Raw genomic sequence first — 17,911 nt, forward strand, 5'->3', positions numbered from 1 at the left:
TTGTATTAGGGACTAAAGTGTTAAAATGTGAAAATGTGAAGACTAATTTGTAAAATTCCCTAAATGTGTATTTATGGATTGATTTGAATGAATTTGTGATTGAATAATTCAAATTTGAATGTGTTTATATCAAGAACCAAAGAAAACAGAATTAGACCGGGGAAAGTCAAAAGTTGTCGAGTAGTCGATTCTGTTCGTTCGAATCCATACGGGGTAAGTCAATATACAAATAAACGTGTTTGAGTTGATTTATTTATGTTTATATGACATTTAATTGTGATGAATAGGTATGTGAGAGCTCAATGTGTGATATCCGAGAAGGTTCTGATAATGTAACGACGTCCGAAAAGCCCCGTACAAACCATAGGAATAGTTAGGATACATATGTCATGACATAAGATCTGATATGTGTTTCCGTGTAAGACCATGTCTGGGACGTTGGCAACGACTTATGATTTATGTGTAAGACCATGTCTGGGACATCAGCATCGTATTTGATTTCGTGTAAGACCCTGTCTGGGATAATGGCATCGATATTTGATTGCATGTAAGACCATGTCTGGGACGTTGGCATTGTACGAGCTTTCCTAGCTATCCGAGTATCCTTATTGATTCTGAATGGTTCAATGGGCATTCTGAAAAATGAATGAATATGAGAATGTGTAACCAAATTCAAGTACATTTGAAATGTACATTATGATTAAGAATGAAAGGTAAGTATATGTTTTTGTGTAGACATATGAAATATGTTTGAATTATATGAGTATGAAATGTGTTATGTGTAAGTGACTTATGAACAATTGAGTTATATGAGAATTATGGATAGGTAGTTATGTTTTGCCATGAATTACATGAATAAAATGGTTTAGAAATGTGATATGTGATGAGTTTATTTTTATATGGCTTACTAAGCTTTTGAAAGCTTACTTTGTATGTGTTTGCATTGTTTTATAGATATCGAAGCTACTAGGAGCTTGAGGATCATCGAGGATCATCACCACACTATTGAACTTTATTTTGGCACCTTTTGAAAATGTATATATTGAAGTATGGCATGTATCGCTAGAAGTTTGTGAATATGTTTGGTAATGTGTATATCTAGTCATGTGATATGGTTTGGTTTTGGTTATAATTATGAATGTCTTTTGAGCATAAACTATGTGATGCAATAATGTTCATATGATGTGTTCATGAATGATCAATTTGGTAAGTTGGTAATGTAATTTAGTTGTGGAAATTTTATGATTTTGGCATTAGATTGGATGTGAAATATTGAGATAAGGATATGTTAGAATGAATGAGTTTGCTATGTGATTTTTAGTATGTTTTGAATTGGTTAAAAAAGATGAAATTTGTTGTTAACGAAATGGCATGAATGTTGTAAATTTGGTTATGAATTGGTTGAAAATTTAGTACAAAATATTTTGGTTTTGATGGTTGTAGGGAGGACCCTTAAAGGGTGGCATGTTGGCCTCGTAAATGGCCTATTTTTGCCCACACGGGCATGTGTCACTGCCATGTTGCTCAAAGGCCATCTTGAAATGAGCCTGGGCAGACCACACGGTCGCACACACGGGGGTTTGCCAAGCCGTGTGCCCAAGTCAGTTTCAAGCACGAGCTAGACACACGGGTGTGTGACTGGCAGTGTGACCCAAGTCAGTAGCCTCCCTAATTTTCACATGACCTGGCACACAGGAGTGTCTTATGACCGTGTGGACAAGTCAATATGTATGCCCTGTTTTGCCACGGCCAGACACACGGGTGTGTCTAATGTCTTGTAAGGCACACAGCCTATTCACACGGGCGTGTGACCTTTATAACTTTGAAAAATGTTTAAGTTTTGAAAAATTTTATATGAGCTCGGTTTAGTCCTGACCCCTTTCTAAAGCATGTTTAAGGTCTTGTTGACCTACGTAAGGGACTCTATAATGATGTGTGACTTTGATGCTATGTTGATTATGAAATGAATGCGAACTGTTTCGATATGTCCGGTAATACCTCTTAACCCTAGTCCGGCGACGGATACGGGTTAGGGGTGTTACAAATTCGAACCAAATAGTTGCGCCTAACACTATAAGTAAGTTGACACCCAGTGTCTTATCGGTTAAACCAAAGCAAATTGGGACCCACTGCCTCATTGACTCGTAGTCGAAGTAACCCTGAACTCTTCCTATCCTATGGCTTGCCAAGTATATCTAACTTTGCCCGAATAGTTAATAGCGTTTCCATTGCATGTTTCATTAACAACAAATATCTAATTTCACCTTTATTTTCATCATAAAAATCTACATTTCTATATGCCAACATTAAATCATCGCATTACATACTCAATTTCACATTTGAACAATATATATACACTTTTCATAAACATTCAATTTAGTCCTCAAATATATCAATCAATTCAATTCAACCCAATTTATTTCATTATCACAAATGACTCACCTCATATTCTTAACATACACAAAATGCTCAAAATGCAACAATTTACGAAGAGTTTGAATTATAGAAACACAAACCGTAAACTCCTAGCTATTCGTCGATGACTATGTCTTTTCCTTTCTTTATCGAGGAATCCGAGTCTATGTTAGCTATGAATTAGAAACAACACATAAAATTATCAATATACAACCATTTTCACACTCAATTTCTAATTTATGCAACTTTTTCATTTTATTCAATTTAGTCCCTAAAATCGGGACTAACATAAATTTTACAATTAACTTCGAATTTTAATACTAATTTCATTTTAGGCCTAATTTAACTCCCTATTTCTCTTTTGTATCCCAAAATTTTGAAATTGGTGCAATTTAGTCCTTATAGCACAAAATCATCAATTTACTTTACAATTTAGTCATTTTCAACTCTAAACTTAAAATCTATCAAACTAACCCCTAGAACTTTAACTATTCATCCATGGCAACTTTCTAAATCTTTAACAGTGTCGAAAAATACGACATGGGTCAGCTAGCCCAAGCTACCAGGATTCTAAAACCATAAAAATTACAAGAAAATGACTAAATTGAACTAACAAATTGAAGCTTGAAAAATTGAAGTCGTAGCCGTGAGTTCTTTTTCTTCCCCCTTAATATTTTGGCCAAATGAAAGAAAGATGAAAATGCATTTGGTTTTCCACTAACTTTAAGTTTTATAATATTTTATTGCATTTTCATTTTATAATTTCAATTACTTATATTTTATAATATAAAGACATACATATTAATATGCTCTAATCGGCCACCATGTTCATATTAAGGGTATATTTTCTTTATAAGTCCATTACTAAAATTCCAATTAAAATTACCCAAACAAGATTCAATTCACTTTTAATAAAACTCTATAAGTATTTAATAAAAATATTTACAAGTCCACTTTACAGAAATGGGGTTCCCAAATCACACTTTCCGACACCACTGAATTTTCGGTCATTATAAAAAATTTCATGCATTTTGTTATATTTTTAGTTAAGTCTTTATTTGTTCCTGGTTTGATTTAAGAGCTTTCATAAGCTCGATTGAGACTCATATTTATCTATAAATCATATTATATTTGGATTATGAAATGTTTTATTTTTTAATTGAATGTGCAAAGTCAAATTTGTATGTAAAATATTTAGTTAATTATTGTAGCATCCTATAGCTCGAGTTCGGAGACCAAATCGGGTGAGGGTGTTACATATTTTTTTCTCATAGTAATCATTACATCTTCTTTTATGAAAAGTCAATTATTATCAAATAGTAATCAAGTCATTCATCGAAAGGACGAACAACCCCTGGCCACGTTTACTTTTCATCAACCATGTAATGCCAATGAGAGGATATCATTTACTAATGTCTCAGGCTATGAATTCTACTATTACGCTACATACTGTAGAAGTCATACACCTAACACGCCAACTTTTAGTTCCATATCTATCCAACTCAAGCTTTTACTTACATCAAAGAGTATGAGCCACGCATACATCGTCTATCATCCACTCAGGACTTAGGTATGCTACACTATGAACATCATAAGTGATTAAATCCATACAAAATTCATGATTTATTTTTTTGGGTCTAGTCCGATGTATTGTCAGTCCAGTTATTCACATTTATGTCTTTATCTTCTAGGAGCCATCCGCTTCGATGCCTAAGACAAAACATATCCCTAGTTGGACTTGATTGATGACATATTAGTCTTTCAATTTGTTTGCACATTTTCAATTAAACTAAAGACATGTTTAGGTTCGTCTACTAATATAAGTTGTCTTTTCGTACTACTATCCAACACTGTAATACCGTTTAGTATTAGTTAAACATTAGACAACTAATAAGCCACATTTACTTCGATTTTGCTTTGTGTGCGAAACCCGTATCAAGATAATTATATAAAGTATATCAATGAATTTGTTTTATTAACCAATCTATTCAAAAATAATTACAAGTTTACAAATGAATGTACTACACTCAAGGCACCAAATCCAACATTATTGACATGACTCAGACTTGAACGGGTACACGGATTAATCAATCTGCATCTCAATCTGGAACCGTAGTGCATCATCAGATAAATCGAAGGATATATACTAGAACACATAGTGCATCTTCGAGAAATCAGAAGCAAATATACTGGCACCTAAGTGCATCATCGGATAAACCAAAGCAATCATACTGGCACAAAAGTGCATCATTGGATAAACCGAAGCAATCATACTAAAACATAAGTGCATTATCAGATAAACCAAAGCAATCATACTAGCACATAAGTGCCTTATCAGATAAACTGAAGCAATCATACTGGAACATAAGTGCATCATTGAATAAACCAAAGCAATTATACTGGCACATAAGTGCATCATCGGATAAACCGAAGCAATCATACTATAATGTAAGTGCATCATGGGATAAACCAAAGCAATCATACTGGCACATAACTGCATCATCGACTAAACCGAAGTATAAACTTGTACAGTTAATAAGGTAACCAATTTCCGATTCCATCATATAGTTCAATTCAATTTTCATAATTTTCAATTTATCATCAATTAACCATTAAAATACAACATATAACATGTTTTAACTCAATTTCATGCCAAGTACCACATATCAATTAAATCATGTTATTTTATATTTTATTCAATTTAGTCCTACATCTCGATATACCATATCAATCACCACAATTTAACTCATACAAGTATTATATACTCACCTCATTACTAAATCATGCAATTTAACATGAATATGCAATAATTAGATTGAACTTGGGTCATAGAAATACAAATCGAAAACTCTTGTCACTTGTAGTCAACTCTTTCCTTTCCTTTCCCTCTCGATAGTCCTGTGCCGTCTTTAGCTATGAATAAAAACTTAATAATAAAAAATATTAAATTTCATATTAAATCACATTGAAATTAAAAGTCATACATATTTTTCAATTTATTCAATTTAGTCCTTAAACCCGAGACAAGCATAATTTTATATTTATAGCTTCGGATTGAAATCCGATTCCTATCAAAATTTCATGAAAATTTTTCATTTCATTCAATTTTTCCCTAATGTATGAAATCAACAATTAATCTTTACAATTTAGTCCTTTACTCAAATTAAGCTTGATTTCTATCAATTTCACACATAATAAATCCAATTCTCAATAATGGAAGCTTATCAAACTTCAAAAGTTCAACAAATTGATACATGGCCTAGCTAAATCAAGATCCCATGATAAAAAATCTATAAAAATAAAAAAATAGCTTAGGGACTTACTTACAAATAATGGTCGAAAGCTAGCTATCAATGGCGATTCTTTATAAAAAATCTATAAAAATAAAATAAAAATAGCTTAGGGACTTACAAATAATAGTCGAAAGCTAGCTATCAATGGCGATTCTTTCTCTTTTTCTTCTTCAATGTACGGTATGTTTTTAGGGAAAATATGACATTTTTTCATCATCTACTAACTTTATAATTAGATTAAGTGATGTTTAGTTTAATCAATCACTGTTGTTCTTTAATTAATCTTATTTACTTATTTTAGTTATAGTTATTCTAACTTTAATGGGCAACATCACCACCATCCACTATCTACTATATAGAATTGGTTTATTAACCATTTTATTCCTTTGAATAGTTTCTATTTAAGTCCCTAAGCTTTATCCCAATTAAAAATTTATAGCAATGAAACTTTTACAACTTAGTCCCTAGTCCTTAATCAACCACGATTTTGACTAAATTACTTAGCAAGATTTCAGTTTATCTTTATCTTAACTCTATAAATATCCCTATTTAATATTTACAGACTCGGTTTACAGAAAAGAGGTCTCAAAACTGTAGTTTTTGACACCACTGACTTTTGGATTGTTACAACATTTGCTTGCATTCATTTGCATTATGTTTTTGCTACTTTCTGTTGTTAGTTACAATTGTATGAGTAACAACTCAACAACTTCAAAATTTTAAATTATTTTCATTATTTCAATAAAAGGTCAATCTACACAAACCAAATAGTGAAAATACCTACAAAAATTTGAAAGATAAGTAGGGGAGAATGAAAGGGAGAGGAAGAGGGAGAAGGAGAGTGAGTTTCAAAGGGAGAATGAGATGTTGAAGAGCTAAAGGTGGAAGACCTTGATGATTTAGGAGCAGACGCAGTAGAATTGGATGTAGTTTGTATAGTTTTAATCATAATTGGGAATCGACATGTCCCATTAGATGGATCTCGCTTGACAATTTTGGCTAAACCATCAAAATCACATGCACCTTTAGTTTGATTTGCCATTTGGTAGTACATGTTGAAGGCAACCGAGGCATTCATGTCAATACCCATACCGGAACATGAAGCTCCAGGTACCAAGGTTGTGCAATCAGTATTATTGCAAGCCCATGCAACCTTTACAAGCAAATCCTTTTGGTTAGACGCATCTTTGTTATACACACACCACTTCTTTTCCATGTATGTGACATTTTTTCCACCAACAAGTGGTTTGTTCTGTCCTTTCCCTGACAAGTCCATTGGAAACTTAGGTTGTCCGTCAAAGCTGAAAATTCCCCAATGCCTCTCAAACATTCCTGGATCAATACTCTTAAGATCTTCATCCAACAAAGAGAATATATACACATCGGGATATTGCTTCAGGCGAAGTGGAGTTCCTTCATTTTTTGCCATTCTCTTTAGCAACCCATTATAAATTTTTTTAGCATTTTTTGTTGTGGCGTAAATATTACCATCAGTTGGCCATCCAACTTCCCCCACGATGATTGGTATATTCGAGAAATTAGATGCTTTAAGTGCCGCGACAAGAGTGTCAATATTAGCATCTCAAACACTACAATATTTAACACCATGATCATCCATAGAGTTTGAGTCATCATTATCAAAGAAGGCATAAGGTTCTGGGAATCCAGGATTTTGGTAAAGATTTAGGAAAGGATAGATATTGACGATAAAAGCAGCATTATTTTTATGGAGAAATTCACATATTCCATTCATGATATCTGCCAAGTCATGTCGAAATATTCCATCCGATGGTTTGTAAGTAGGTGTGATGTAAACATCACCATTGAGCGGTGTTGATACTTTGATATCTTTTCCAACACCCGCTTCATTTAGAGCTTTCAATATGTTTTTCATAGCTGGGAGAGTAAGGTCATTGTACGTACCATTGTAAGCTGCCAAAAATGGTTCATTTCCTACGGCCACGTATCTGCAAAATAGTTGAAGACATTTTTATTGCTTTAACTAATTTCTCTTCGGTTCATTCATACTACTTTCACCATCCTAAAGGAATTAATATTTAATTCATAAACTTTCAATTAGGTTCTTCTTCATAATAATTTAGTTTATACTTTTAAAAAGTTCTACCCATTCATCTTATTTTATTCTATTAATTTAGTTCATACGAATATTTTAGTTAACTCTTCTACTTTAACTAAGTAAGAGGAAGATAAAATCATTTGAAAACTTGGAAACTATAAACATAATATTTTAATATCGTAAATGGACATAAAATATTGTAATAAGATCATGGTTTAAAATTTAGTTGTTACAACGAAAACTTACTTGAAGTTGACACCCTTTTTACCCATATATGCAGTGATATTTGCTTTCACCCAAGCTTGTGCTACACTATATTTCTCAGAAAGACTTTCCAAAGAATGATTGGGGATCCCCACCATGACCTCAATATCAGTTCCAGACAGGGCAGTTAGAATGTCATGCTCAGCATGGAAAAGCTTAACCTTTTTTATGCCATTATCTTTTAACATATTAACAACAATCTTAGGGTCTAAAGGATGCGATGCTATGACACCCCAGTTGACACCAAGGCCTTGCGCTACAATACTAGCAGGGAAAAATAACAATATATATGCCCATAAGAAGACCTGAGCTTGAAGCATTGTGGGAGTTGGTTCCAAGAAGGGTTCAACTAGTTAAGTTAGAAGAAGAAAAGCTATGGTTTTTCTTTGTTTATACAAGAAGTAAAACTATGGTTTTCTTTTCTCTTTTTCTTTTTTTTTTAATTTCTTTAAAATGTCTTTTAACTCATTGGGAAATGGAAAAAGTTGAGACTAATAAGGGTTATTACATAGGGGTAATTGGTGCAGAGTTCTTGGCTATACGAGAAATCAGAGAAGAGACTAGCATTTCTTGGTGATTTTTAGTTGGAAGTTGTCATACAAACAACTACGTTGAATGCTTTTCTATTTTTAGTTTTGTTTGATAATATGCACAAAAATAAAATGTTTTATATTAAAATGTTTCTCAATAAATCTATCAACTGTACAGTACAAAATTAATGATGGAAAACATATTTTATTTTTTTCCGTATACATTATTGAAAAAATATAGAAACCACATATAAAATATATAAGAGTAATTACATATTATTTACTATCATAAAATGTTAATCCAAATTACAAGTGATCTAATTTGGTTAAAGTTTATTGGGCTTTAGTTATTAAATAAAATATAGGCAAATATGTGTACATACTCTAATAACTAATTTCTAATTCATGATGAACTTATTAGAAATTAGGTTAATCTGCAAAAGTTATAGATTGAGGTTATGATCCCTAAATTACACATGTAACTTTTTTAATATACCATTTTTAAAAAAGAAAGAGTCACATTCTCTAAATTACTTGTTTGATAATTTGAAATATTAATAAAACCATAAAATTCAAAGATTTCAAGAAATCAATGAATTCGGGTATACTTTTGCCTTTAGTCTTGTTCTTGGTTTATTATTGATGATCTAACATGGCATATCTTCATTAATAAAGGTTTATATTAGATCTTGTGTTTACGGTTCTAATAAATTACATCTGAGCCTCGTCATATCGAATTATTGGGAATTAATTAAATTTCTATTCTTTTGGAATGATTGGTGCATGAAGTTTAATGGGTTTGATATTTTGATTTGATATTTCAATTATATATACTGATATTTGAAATTCATATTGAAATTTTTAGATTTGATTATTTATATTAAAATTTTGATTTTATGAATATCAATTGAAACTTATAAATTGATATCAAATATACGGCTTTAAATCTTGTTGAATAATAATAAACAGGTTAATTAAAGCACGTGTATAGTGCCATTATATATCAATTTAGTTTAATCTTTGGATCTTGAACTCCATGATCAATGGAAAAGCAATATTATGCGAATCTTATAATGTGGGATGTCGTAACCATTTTTTTGAAAAAACGGGAATCGATTTAGATTTTTGGAAATGAAAACGAATAGAGGAATCGCTACCAATCTTTTTTGATGAGGTGTGATCGGATCACCTTAAATTAATCATTTTAATAAAAGTTAAGATTTACTAAAATGATAATTTTTGGTCTACGAAAATCAGAAAATGAGTTCGGGAGTCGGTTACGCACGAGGAAAGATTAGCACCCTCGATACGCCCAAAATTGGTATCTAGTTGATTAGTTAGTGTCTTAGTGTCGAAAATTTGAAAACTTGAAAGAATTTAAAATACGATCCCTCTTTGTAAAGAAAATGCTTAAATGTTAAAGACCTTCTCGTCTCACAATATAAAATGTCACATCTAGTAAGTTAGGACACGACATCTTGAATTTTCGAGAGCGAGCTTGCCTTTTATATAAAAATTTGTGTATTTCAAAAGGTTATTCAGTTAGTTAAGGTGAACGAGGAAAATCGAAACCCAGTAAATTAGGGCACGTTTTCTCGAATTTCCGAACACCAAATATTGCCTTTACTTGCAAAAATCTTATTTTGAGGTAACAAAATGGCATACCCGGTAAGTTAGGGCACAACACCTTGTATCTCTGAGAATAAGCATTTTTCAAAACTCGTGTCGCGATTTAAAAAAGTATTCTGTTATTTAGGTTAAAGGAGAAAAATCGAAACCCAGTAAGTTAGGGCACGATTGTCTCGAATTACCAAATACGGAATATTACTTTTATGAAAGAATTATTATTGGGTTGGATATAATGATAATAATAATAATATTAAAGTAAAGTAAATAATAATACTATATATAAAAATATATATGTATATAATAGAAATACACACTACTATATAATAATAATAAATATAGAAATGCAGAAAGCAAATATAATAAAAATATTAAATTAAAGTAATAAAAAAACAATACTATATATAAATATATATACATAAAAATATACACTAATATATAATAATAATAGTAATAGCAAAAATAATGAAAATATGAGTAATATTAATAATATATTAGAATACAAAAGTAAAGTAATAATAATAGGGGTGATAATAATAATAATAATAATAATACAAACAATAATACATATATATATAATAATAGTAGTCAGAAATAAAAAATAATAGAAGTAACAATAATGATAGTAATAATATAAATAAATATGGAGAGGGTATATATAATATAATAATAATATAAATAATAATATATACATGAGAAATAATAATAATAATATAAATAATAGTAAAAATAATAAAAAAATAAATAAAACAAAGTTCTCAACTCTCTCCCTTTTTGCCCATTCCGGCCATGGTCCGGTCAGTACCCAGGTGCCGTCCGCCATCTTTGCCACCTTCGCACGGTGGCCGGAATTTAAAAAATGTATTATTTTTTGTTTTCTTTTTTATTTTTATATCTAAATATATGTATACTATTTTTGAAAGAAAAAATGTTTATATGTACAAAAAAAGTGAAAATAAAAAGGAAAAAAGAAATAAAAACCTTAACGCGTTTGAATCTTTTCTTCTTCAATACTCGCTTTTTTTTATTTCAAATTTGCTTGCAAACCTTTTGCTTTTACATTCTTCTCTTTTTTTTCGTATAAAAAAAAACCTTTCAAAAATACAATTCTTTCCTCCTCCCTCATTTACAATGATTTTAGTATGGCCTTTTTATAGCCATTTACAAACTTATTATCTATATATTTAGTATCTTTTTCTTCTTTTTGTATGGCAGGCAAACGGTGGTGGAGAAGTGCTATTTGCATTATCAATGCAACTAAGGTAGTGGGATTAGGTGATTTAGGGCTTCTTTTTCTTTTTTCTTTTTTTTTTGTTTTGGCTATTGGGCTAATTGGGCTAGGGTTAGGTATTAGGTTTGGGCTTAGTATTTATTTATTTAGTTTATTGGGTTTGGTTTTATTGGGCCCCGGGCAAAATTTGGGTCTTACAGCTGCCCCTCTTTGCTCATTGCTATGTTAATAGGAATAGAGCAAAGACTATAAAAAGACCAATTTTGCCCGGGCTCACCGAGTCTTGAGTTCTTGATCCTTGATCTTCTTTAAATGGCCTCTTGACGGCTTCAATCTGCTTCACTACAACTTCGGGGAGATAAGTCTTGCTATTTTAACCCGCTCTACTGCAACTTCCGGGAGATAAGGTTTGTTTTGATCTTTTTCCGCTGAAACTTCAAGGAGATCTGCTGTGGCTTTTAGCCGCTCCAACGCCATTTCAGGAAGGAGAAATCCACTGAAACTTCAAGGAGATCTGTCGTGGCTTTTAGCCGCTCTAACACCATTTCAGGAAGAAGAGGTTCGCTGAAACTTCAAGGAGATCTGCTGTGGCTTTTAACCGCTCCAATGCCATTTCAGGGAAAAGAGATCCGTTGAAACTTCAAGGAGATCTGTTGTGGCTTTTAGCCGCTCCAACGCCATTTCAGGGAAAAGAGATCTGCTGAAACTTCAAGGAGATCTGTTGTGGCTTCAAGAAGATAAGACATGTGACTCCAATCTACTCCGCTGAAACTTCGAGGAGATTTGCTGTGGCTTCGAATCGCTCCAACGCCATTTCAGAAATATAGAATCTATAATTTTCAGCCTATTACCCTATTGCTTAGGGGTTTAAGGCCCATCACCTTCAATCTATTTCCCTACTGCTTAGGGGGTTAAGATCTTGAAAATCCAGCCAGTTACCCTACTACTTAGGGGTTTAAGGTATATCGCCTTCGATCTGTTTCCCTACTACTTAGGGGGTTAAGATCTGTAAATTCCACCTGTTACCCTACTGTTTAGGGGTTTAAGGTCCATCACCTTTTATCTGTTTCCCTAGTACTTAGGGGGTTAAGATCTATAAATTTAACCTGTTACCCTATTGCTTAGGGGTTTAAGGTCCATCGCCTTCGATCTGTTTCCCTACTACTTAGGGGGTTAAGATCTGTAAATTCCACCTGTTACCCTACTGCTTAGGGGTTTAAGGTCCATCGCCTTCGATCTATTTCCCTACTACTTAGGGGGTTAAGATTTGTAAATTCCACCTGTTACCCTACTGCTTAGAGGTTTAAGGTCCATCGCCTTTGATCTGATTCCCTACTGCTTAGGGGGTTAAGATCTGTAAATTCCACATGTTACCCTACTGCTTAGGGGTTTAAGGTCCATCGTCTTTGATCTGTTTCCCTACTGCTTAGGGGGTTAAGATTTGTAAATCCAACCTGTTACCCTACTGCTTAGGGGTTTAAGGTTCATCGCCTTCGATATGTTTCCCTACTGCTTAAGGGTTTAAGATCTATAAATTTAGCCTGTTACCCTACTACTTAGGGAGTTAAGGCTTATCGCTTTCGATCTGTTTCCCTACTGCTTAGGGGGTTAAGATCTGTAAATTCAACCTATTACCCTACTGCTTAGAGGTTTAAGGTTCATCGCATTCGATCTGTTTACCTACTGCTTAGGGGGTTAAGATCTTTAAATTTAGCCTGTTACCCTACTACTTAGGGAGTTAAGGCCCGTCGCTTTCGATCTGTTTCCCTACTGCTTAGAGGGTCAAATCTGCTATCTTCAACTTGTTCCCTATAAACACAGGGATGCCATTCTGAAATCTTCAATCTGCTTCACTGTAAGCACAGTAATGTCAGATCTGCTATCTTCGATATGTTCCCTATAAACACAGGGATGCCAAATCTGTTATTTTCAACTTGTTCCCTATAAGCACAGGGATGCCATGCTGAAATCTTCGATCTGCTTTACTGTAAGCACAGGAATGTCAGATCTGTTATCTTCGATCTGTTCCCTATAAGCACAGGGATGCCAAATCTATTATTTTCAACTTGTTCCCTATAAGCACAGGGATGCCATGCTGAAATCTTTGATCTGCTTTACTGTAAGCACATGAATGTCAGATCTGTTATCTTCGATCTGTTCCCTATAAGCACAGGGATGCCAAATCTGCTATTTTCAACTTGTTCCCTATAAGCACAGGAATGCCATGCTGAAATCTTCGATCTGCTTCACTGTAAGTATAGGAATGTTAGATCTGCTATCTTCGATATGTTCCCTATAAACACAGGGATGCCAAATCTGTTATTTTCAACTTGTTCCCTATAAGCACAGGGATGCCATGCTGAAATCTTCGACCTGCTTCACTGTAAGCACAGGAATATCAAATCTGTTATCTTCGATCTATTCCCTATAAGCACAGGGATGCCAAATCTGCTATTTTCAACTTGTTCCCTATAAGCACAAGGATGCCATGCTGAAATCTTCGATCTACTTCACTGTAAGCACAGGAATGTCAGATCTGCTATCTTTGATCTGTTCCCTATAAGCACAGGGATGCCAAACCTGCTATTTTCAACTTGTTCCCTATAAGCACAAGAATGCCATGCTGAAATCTTCGATCTGCTTCACTGTAAGTACAGGAATGTTAGATCTGCTATCTTCGATATGTTCCCTATAAACACAGGGATGCCAAATTTGTTATTTTCAACTTGTTCCCTATAAGCACAGGGATGCCATGCTGAAATCTTCGATCTGCTTCGCTGTAAGCACAGGAATGTCAGATCTGTTATCTTCGATCTATTCCCTATAAGCACAGGGATGTCATGCTGAAATCTTCGATCTGCTTCACTGAAGCACGGGAATGTCAGATCTGCTATCTTTGATCTGTTCCCTATAAATATAGGGATGCCAAATCTGCAATCTTCGATCTGCTCTCCGCCGCTACAGAGACGCCAAATCATCTTGGATTTGCTTCAACGTAAACACGTGAAAGCCAAATCAGCTATGTCTTCGATCTGCTCCCCGCCTGATACAGAGATGCCAAATCATCTTGGATCTGCTTCAACGTAAACACGTGAAAGCCAAATTAGCTATGTTTTCGATCTGCTCCCCGCCTGATACAGAGATGCCAAATCATCTTGGATCTGCTTCAGCGAACGTCAGATCTGCTACGCTTTAGCCTGTTACCCTACTGCTTAGGAGATTAAGGCACATCAATCTTCATTGTCCCTTGAAGGACTTAACCTGTATAAAGTGTATGAGTTCATGCCTAATGATTAAGATGCCATGACTCGATTGAGCCAAATGCTCCTAGGTAGATGTGTCATGAATGATATATGAATGCAAAGAATGAAAATGGTCCATTTTTTTTAAAAGGCTTAAAGTGTCATTGCTCGTTGTTCATCAGAGCCTTATTATTGACATGCTATGCTGCTGTCTTGTTTAGCTGGCATTCTTGATAGAAAACTCAAAAAAAATAATCTGCTCGGCAAGCTTGCCCCACTTAAACTTTATGGAGTTTTTTACTTATCCAGCCCACTGCAACTCAGGGTGTAGGATTTGTTTCATCTTTAATCAATTTGTTCTATTACACCATTCCTTAGGTGTAATGAACAAATGTATATGCATGATATCTGTATGAATACAAAATACCATTTTCATTTTCTTGAGAATAATCCCATTACTTGTTCTTTGTCGGGATTATAACACTAATGTGATTTTTCTGCTCAACCAATATCTTTGACAGAAATCCCAATGAGATAATTTCAATTTAGGCTCAAATATTTCCAACCCTTAGGCTTGGTGAGTTCCGAACAATAATCCTGTTTCAGGTTTTTGTATTATTTAGAAACTTCCAAAGTAATATGCAGAACTTCTTTTGTGAAAGTATTATTGTTCATTAATCGTTATTTCAATGCAAAATGCTCGAAAAAGATCAAAACAATGGACAAGAAGGAAATTGATTGGGAGCACAGCTCGAAATGAATAAATTAATCAAAGATTGCAAATGTAATAAGAAGGAAATTAACTCAAAATGAATAAGTTAATCAAATATAGCAAATTTAAAATGGGTAAAATGAAAAACTAGGTGCCCTAGATATCACAGCTTGAGCTTCTCTGTACCAACTTCTTTAGGACTCTTCTGAGCTTAATATGTGTTTAGGGGATCCGGAGTACTTTGTCGATGCCCCAAGATGTAGCATGCCTTTTTATTATTAATTCAGGCATAGCAAGATTGCTGTATGCCCTACTTTAATCAAAATTTGAGCCGCCCTTTTCGGGTTTTCAACTCGAATCCCTTTGGTCTCAAGGTGCCCTTTGCAAGTTTTCACATTGGCCTCTCCCTTTTTTTTCGCTTTTTTTTTTATTTTTTTAAGGCTCCATTTGCGAGTTTTCACCTTGGCTTCTCCCTTTTTAGGTAAAATACTCATTGACTAGATTTGAATTCACTGATTTGGGCAAATCTTTGCCATCCATTTCGGTCAATATCAATGCCCCTCTAGAACAGGCCTTCTTTATTACATAAGGTCCTTCTTAGTTCGGCAATCACTTTTCTTTGAAGTCCTTTTGCATAGGAATGATCTTCTTCAATATCAAGTTCCCCTCGTGGAATTCTCTAGGATAAACCTCTTTATTGTAAGCTCACCTCAGTCATTTTCGGTACATTAGACCTCGACAGATAGCTTTCGACCCTCTCTCTTCAAATTCAATTGATCCTATCAGGATTGGATCCATTCTGTCTTATCCAACTTCAGCTCTGACAAGACTCAGAGAAAAGGAATCTCATCTTCAAAACCGATTCTATCCTTATAAACCAATGAGCAATGTGTTACCCCAGCTAAGGTCCTGGCCGACGTTCGATAAGGATAAAGGGTAAAAAGGTCACTTCCTTATGCCAATCTTTACAAGTCTCAGTTATCTTGCATGATTTTTTGCTACCTTTGCTGCACTGTGATATGGCATCTGATCTTCAAATAAACTATGAACTTTTGACATTGTGCAGTTAGATATAATCTTTTTGGCATTTTTTGTTTTTTTGTTTTTTTTGTTGTTTTGTTTTCTTCTTCTTCTTTTTTGTGTTTTTTTTTTATTTTTTTTATTTTTTAAATTTTGAATTTGATAACTATCGACCTTGTAATATCGACATATGAAGCTACCTTCACCCTCTTAGTGAAGTAACCGACAACTACAAGGATGAATTGGTGTTGACCTGAAACTTTTGATGAGATCAATCCGTTAACATCAATGCCCCACATATGTAAAAGCCTGTGAAAAAATGAGGCACATAAATCTTGTCTTCCTTAATCCAGTATTTATGGCATAACTGATGCAATCCCCTTCCATGGTGGACTAGCAGTACCCAATCCTCATGATTAGTCTGGCCATTGAAAAACCATTATTATGTGCCTTTCGAGCATCTTCACGTCTTAGTAGCTTAGGCATATCTTGATTCAATCATACTAAAACATCTTTGAATTAGGAATAACTCAATGATGTCTTGCTTTTATCTTTGTGGTTTAGCTTGGCTTTGATCTTCACTTCTTTCCAAGGCTTGCAATGCCAATGGCCCTTTGCATAGTTGGATCTATTTTTCATCTTGTTCTACCATCCTTAACACATTAAAAGATATGTTACAGTCTCTGTCATTTTCCAAGTCCTGAGATCCCTAAGACACATATCTCGCTCAAAAGGAGATTCTGGGTCAATAGCAACGTCGCTCATGTCGTTGATATCTGGGGACCTATTGAAGGTAGATGCCAAAGAGGAAATGATTCTAAGGATGATTATTTGTATGGTATGATCATGAATGGAGAATAAATGAATATTTGAAAGAAAGTCCAAAAACAAAAAGAATCTATGAACAATTATTTGTATAGTATAAGATAAAAGAATATTTACTCACAAAAAGATGCATTTTATTGAAATAAAGACTTAGGACACAAGCTTATTTCACAAAAGGATTTTTATTGCTTCTAGGCTTAAAGAAACAAGCGTGTTTTGAATATTACTTTAGATTAGCTCTAAAAATAAAGGGATCTCTTCCACAGTCCCATTGTTCAAAACACTCCCAAGTATGCAAAAGTTTGGAGACTTTTATTCCTTAGTTCCCTCTTCAGTTATAGTCATAGGGGCCTTTCCTTTATCTGTTGCCCTTTTCAGCACCTGAGCCATTTCAGCCATCATATTCCTTTGGGCCTCCAACATTTAATCTTTCATTTCTTGTTGGATTTTTGCCAATTTTTCCTGTAATTGCTCTTGCATTTCTTTCTGGATCTGCTCAAGTCTTTGATCCATATTTTTTGTCCTGGTGCGTGTACCGTAAGGATGTGTTGCTTCTAGATTTCCTCTTTTTCTCACTCTCTTTCTCCCTCTTTTTAACGTTAATTAGGGTCTTTTTGATAGATTTAAATGCATGTGATGTGATGCAATACAAATGCATGAATGCAAAAGAAAAGGA

At 33.9% G+C, this 17,911-nt stretch overlaps 2 protein-coding genes across 2 annotated transcripts; both read right to left on the reverse strand.

The window, feature by feature from the left end:
* Positions 1-4,561: 4,561 nt before the first annotated feature.
* LOC107915365 (glucan endo-1,3-beta-glucosidase 8-like) lies at positions 4,562-7,137 on the reverse strand. The gene is made up of 3 exons (XM_041078488.1): positions 6,493-7,137; positions 4,774-4,856; positions 4,562-4,688 (listed from the first exon to the last, which is right to left on the reverse strand). The coding sequence occupies exons 1-3, from the start codon at positions 7,135-7,137 to the stop codon at positions 4,562-4,564; spliced, it is 855 nt and encodes a 284-aa protein (XP_040934422.1).
* On the reverse strand, positions 6,521-8,481 carry LOC121203244 (glucan endo-1,3-beta-glucosidase 5). Its single transcript, XM_041078773.1, has 2 exons — positions 8,032-8,481; positions 6,521-7,675 (listed from the first exon to the last, which is right to left on the reverse strand). The coding sequence occupies exons 1-2, from the start codon at positions 8,367-8,369 to the stop codon at positions 7,291-7,293; spliced, it is 723 nt and encodes a 240-aa protein (XP_040934707.1). The 5' UTR covers positions 8,370-8,481; the 3' UTR covers positions 6,521-7,290.
* Positions 8,482-17,911: the final 9,430 nt, after the last annotated feature.

This window comes from Gossypium hirsutum, chromosome A10 (assembly GCF_007990345.1).
Source record: "Gossypium hirsutum isolate 1008001.06 chromosome A10, Gossypium_hirsutum_v2.1, whole genome shotgun sequence".
Classification (NCBI taxonomy): domain Eukaryota; kingdom Viridiplantae; phylum Streptophyta; class Magnoliopsida; order Malvales; family Malvaceae; genus Gossypium; species Gossypium hirsutum.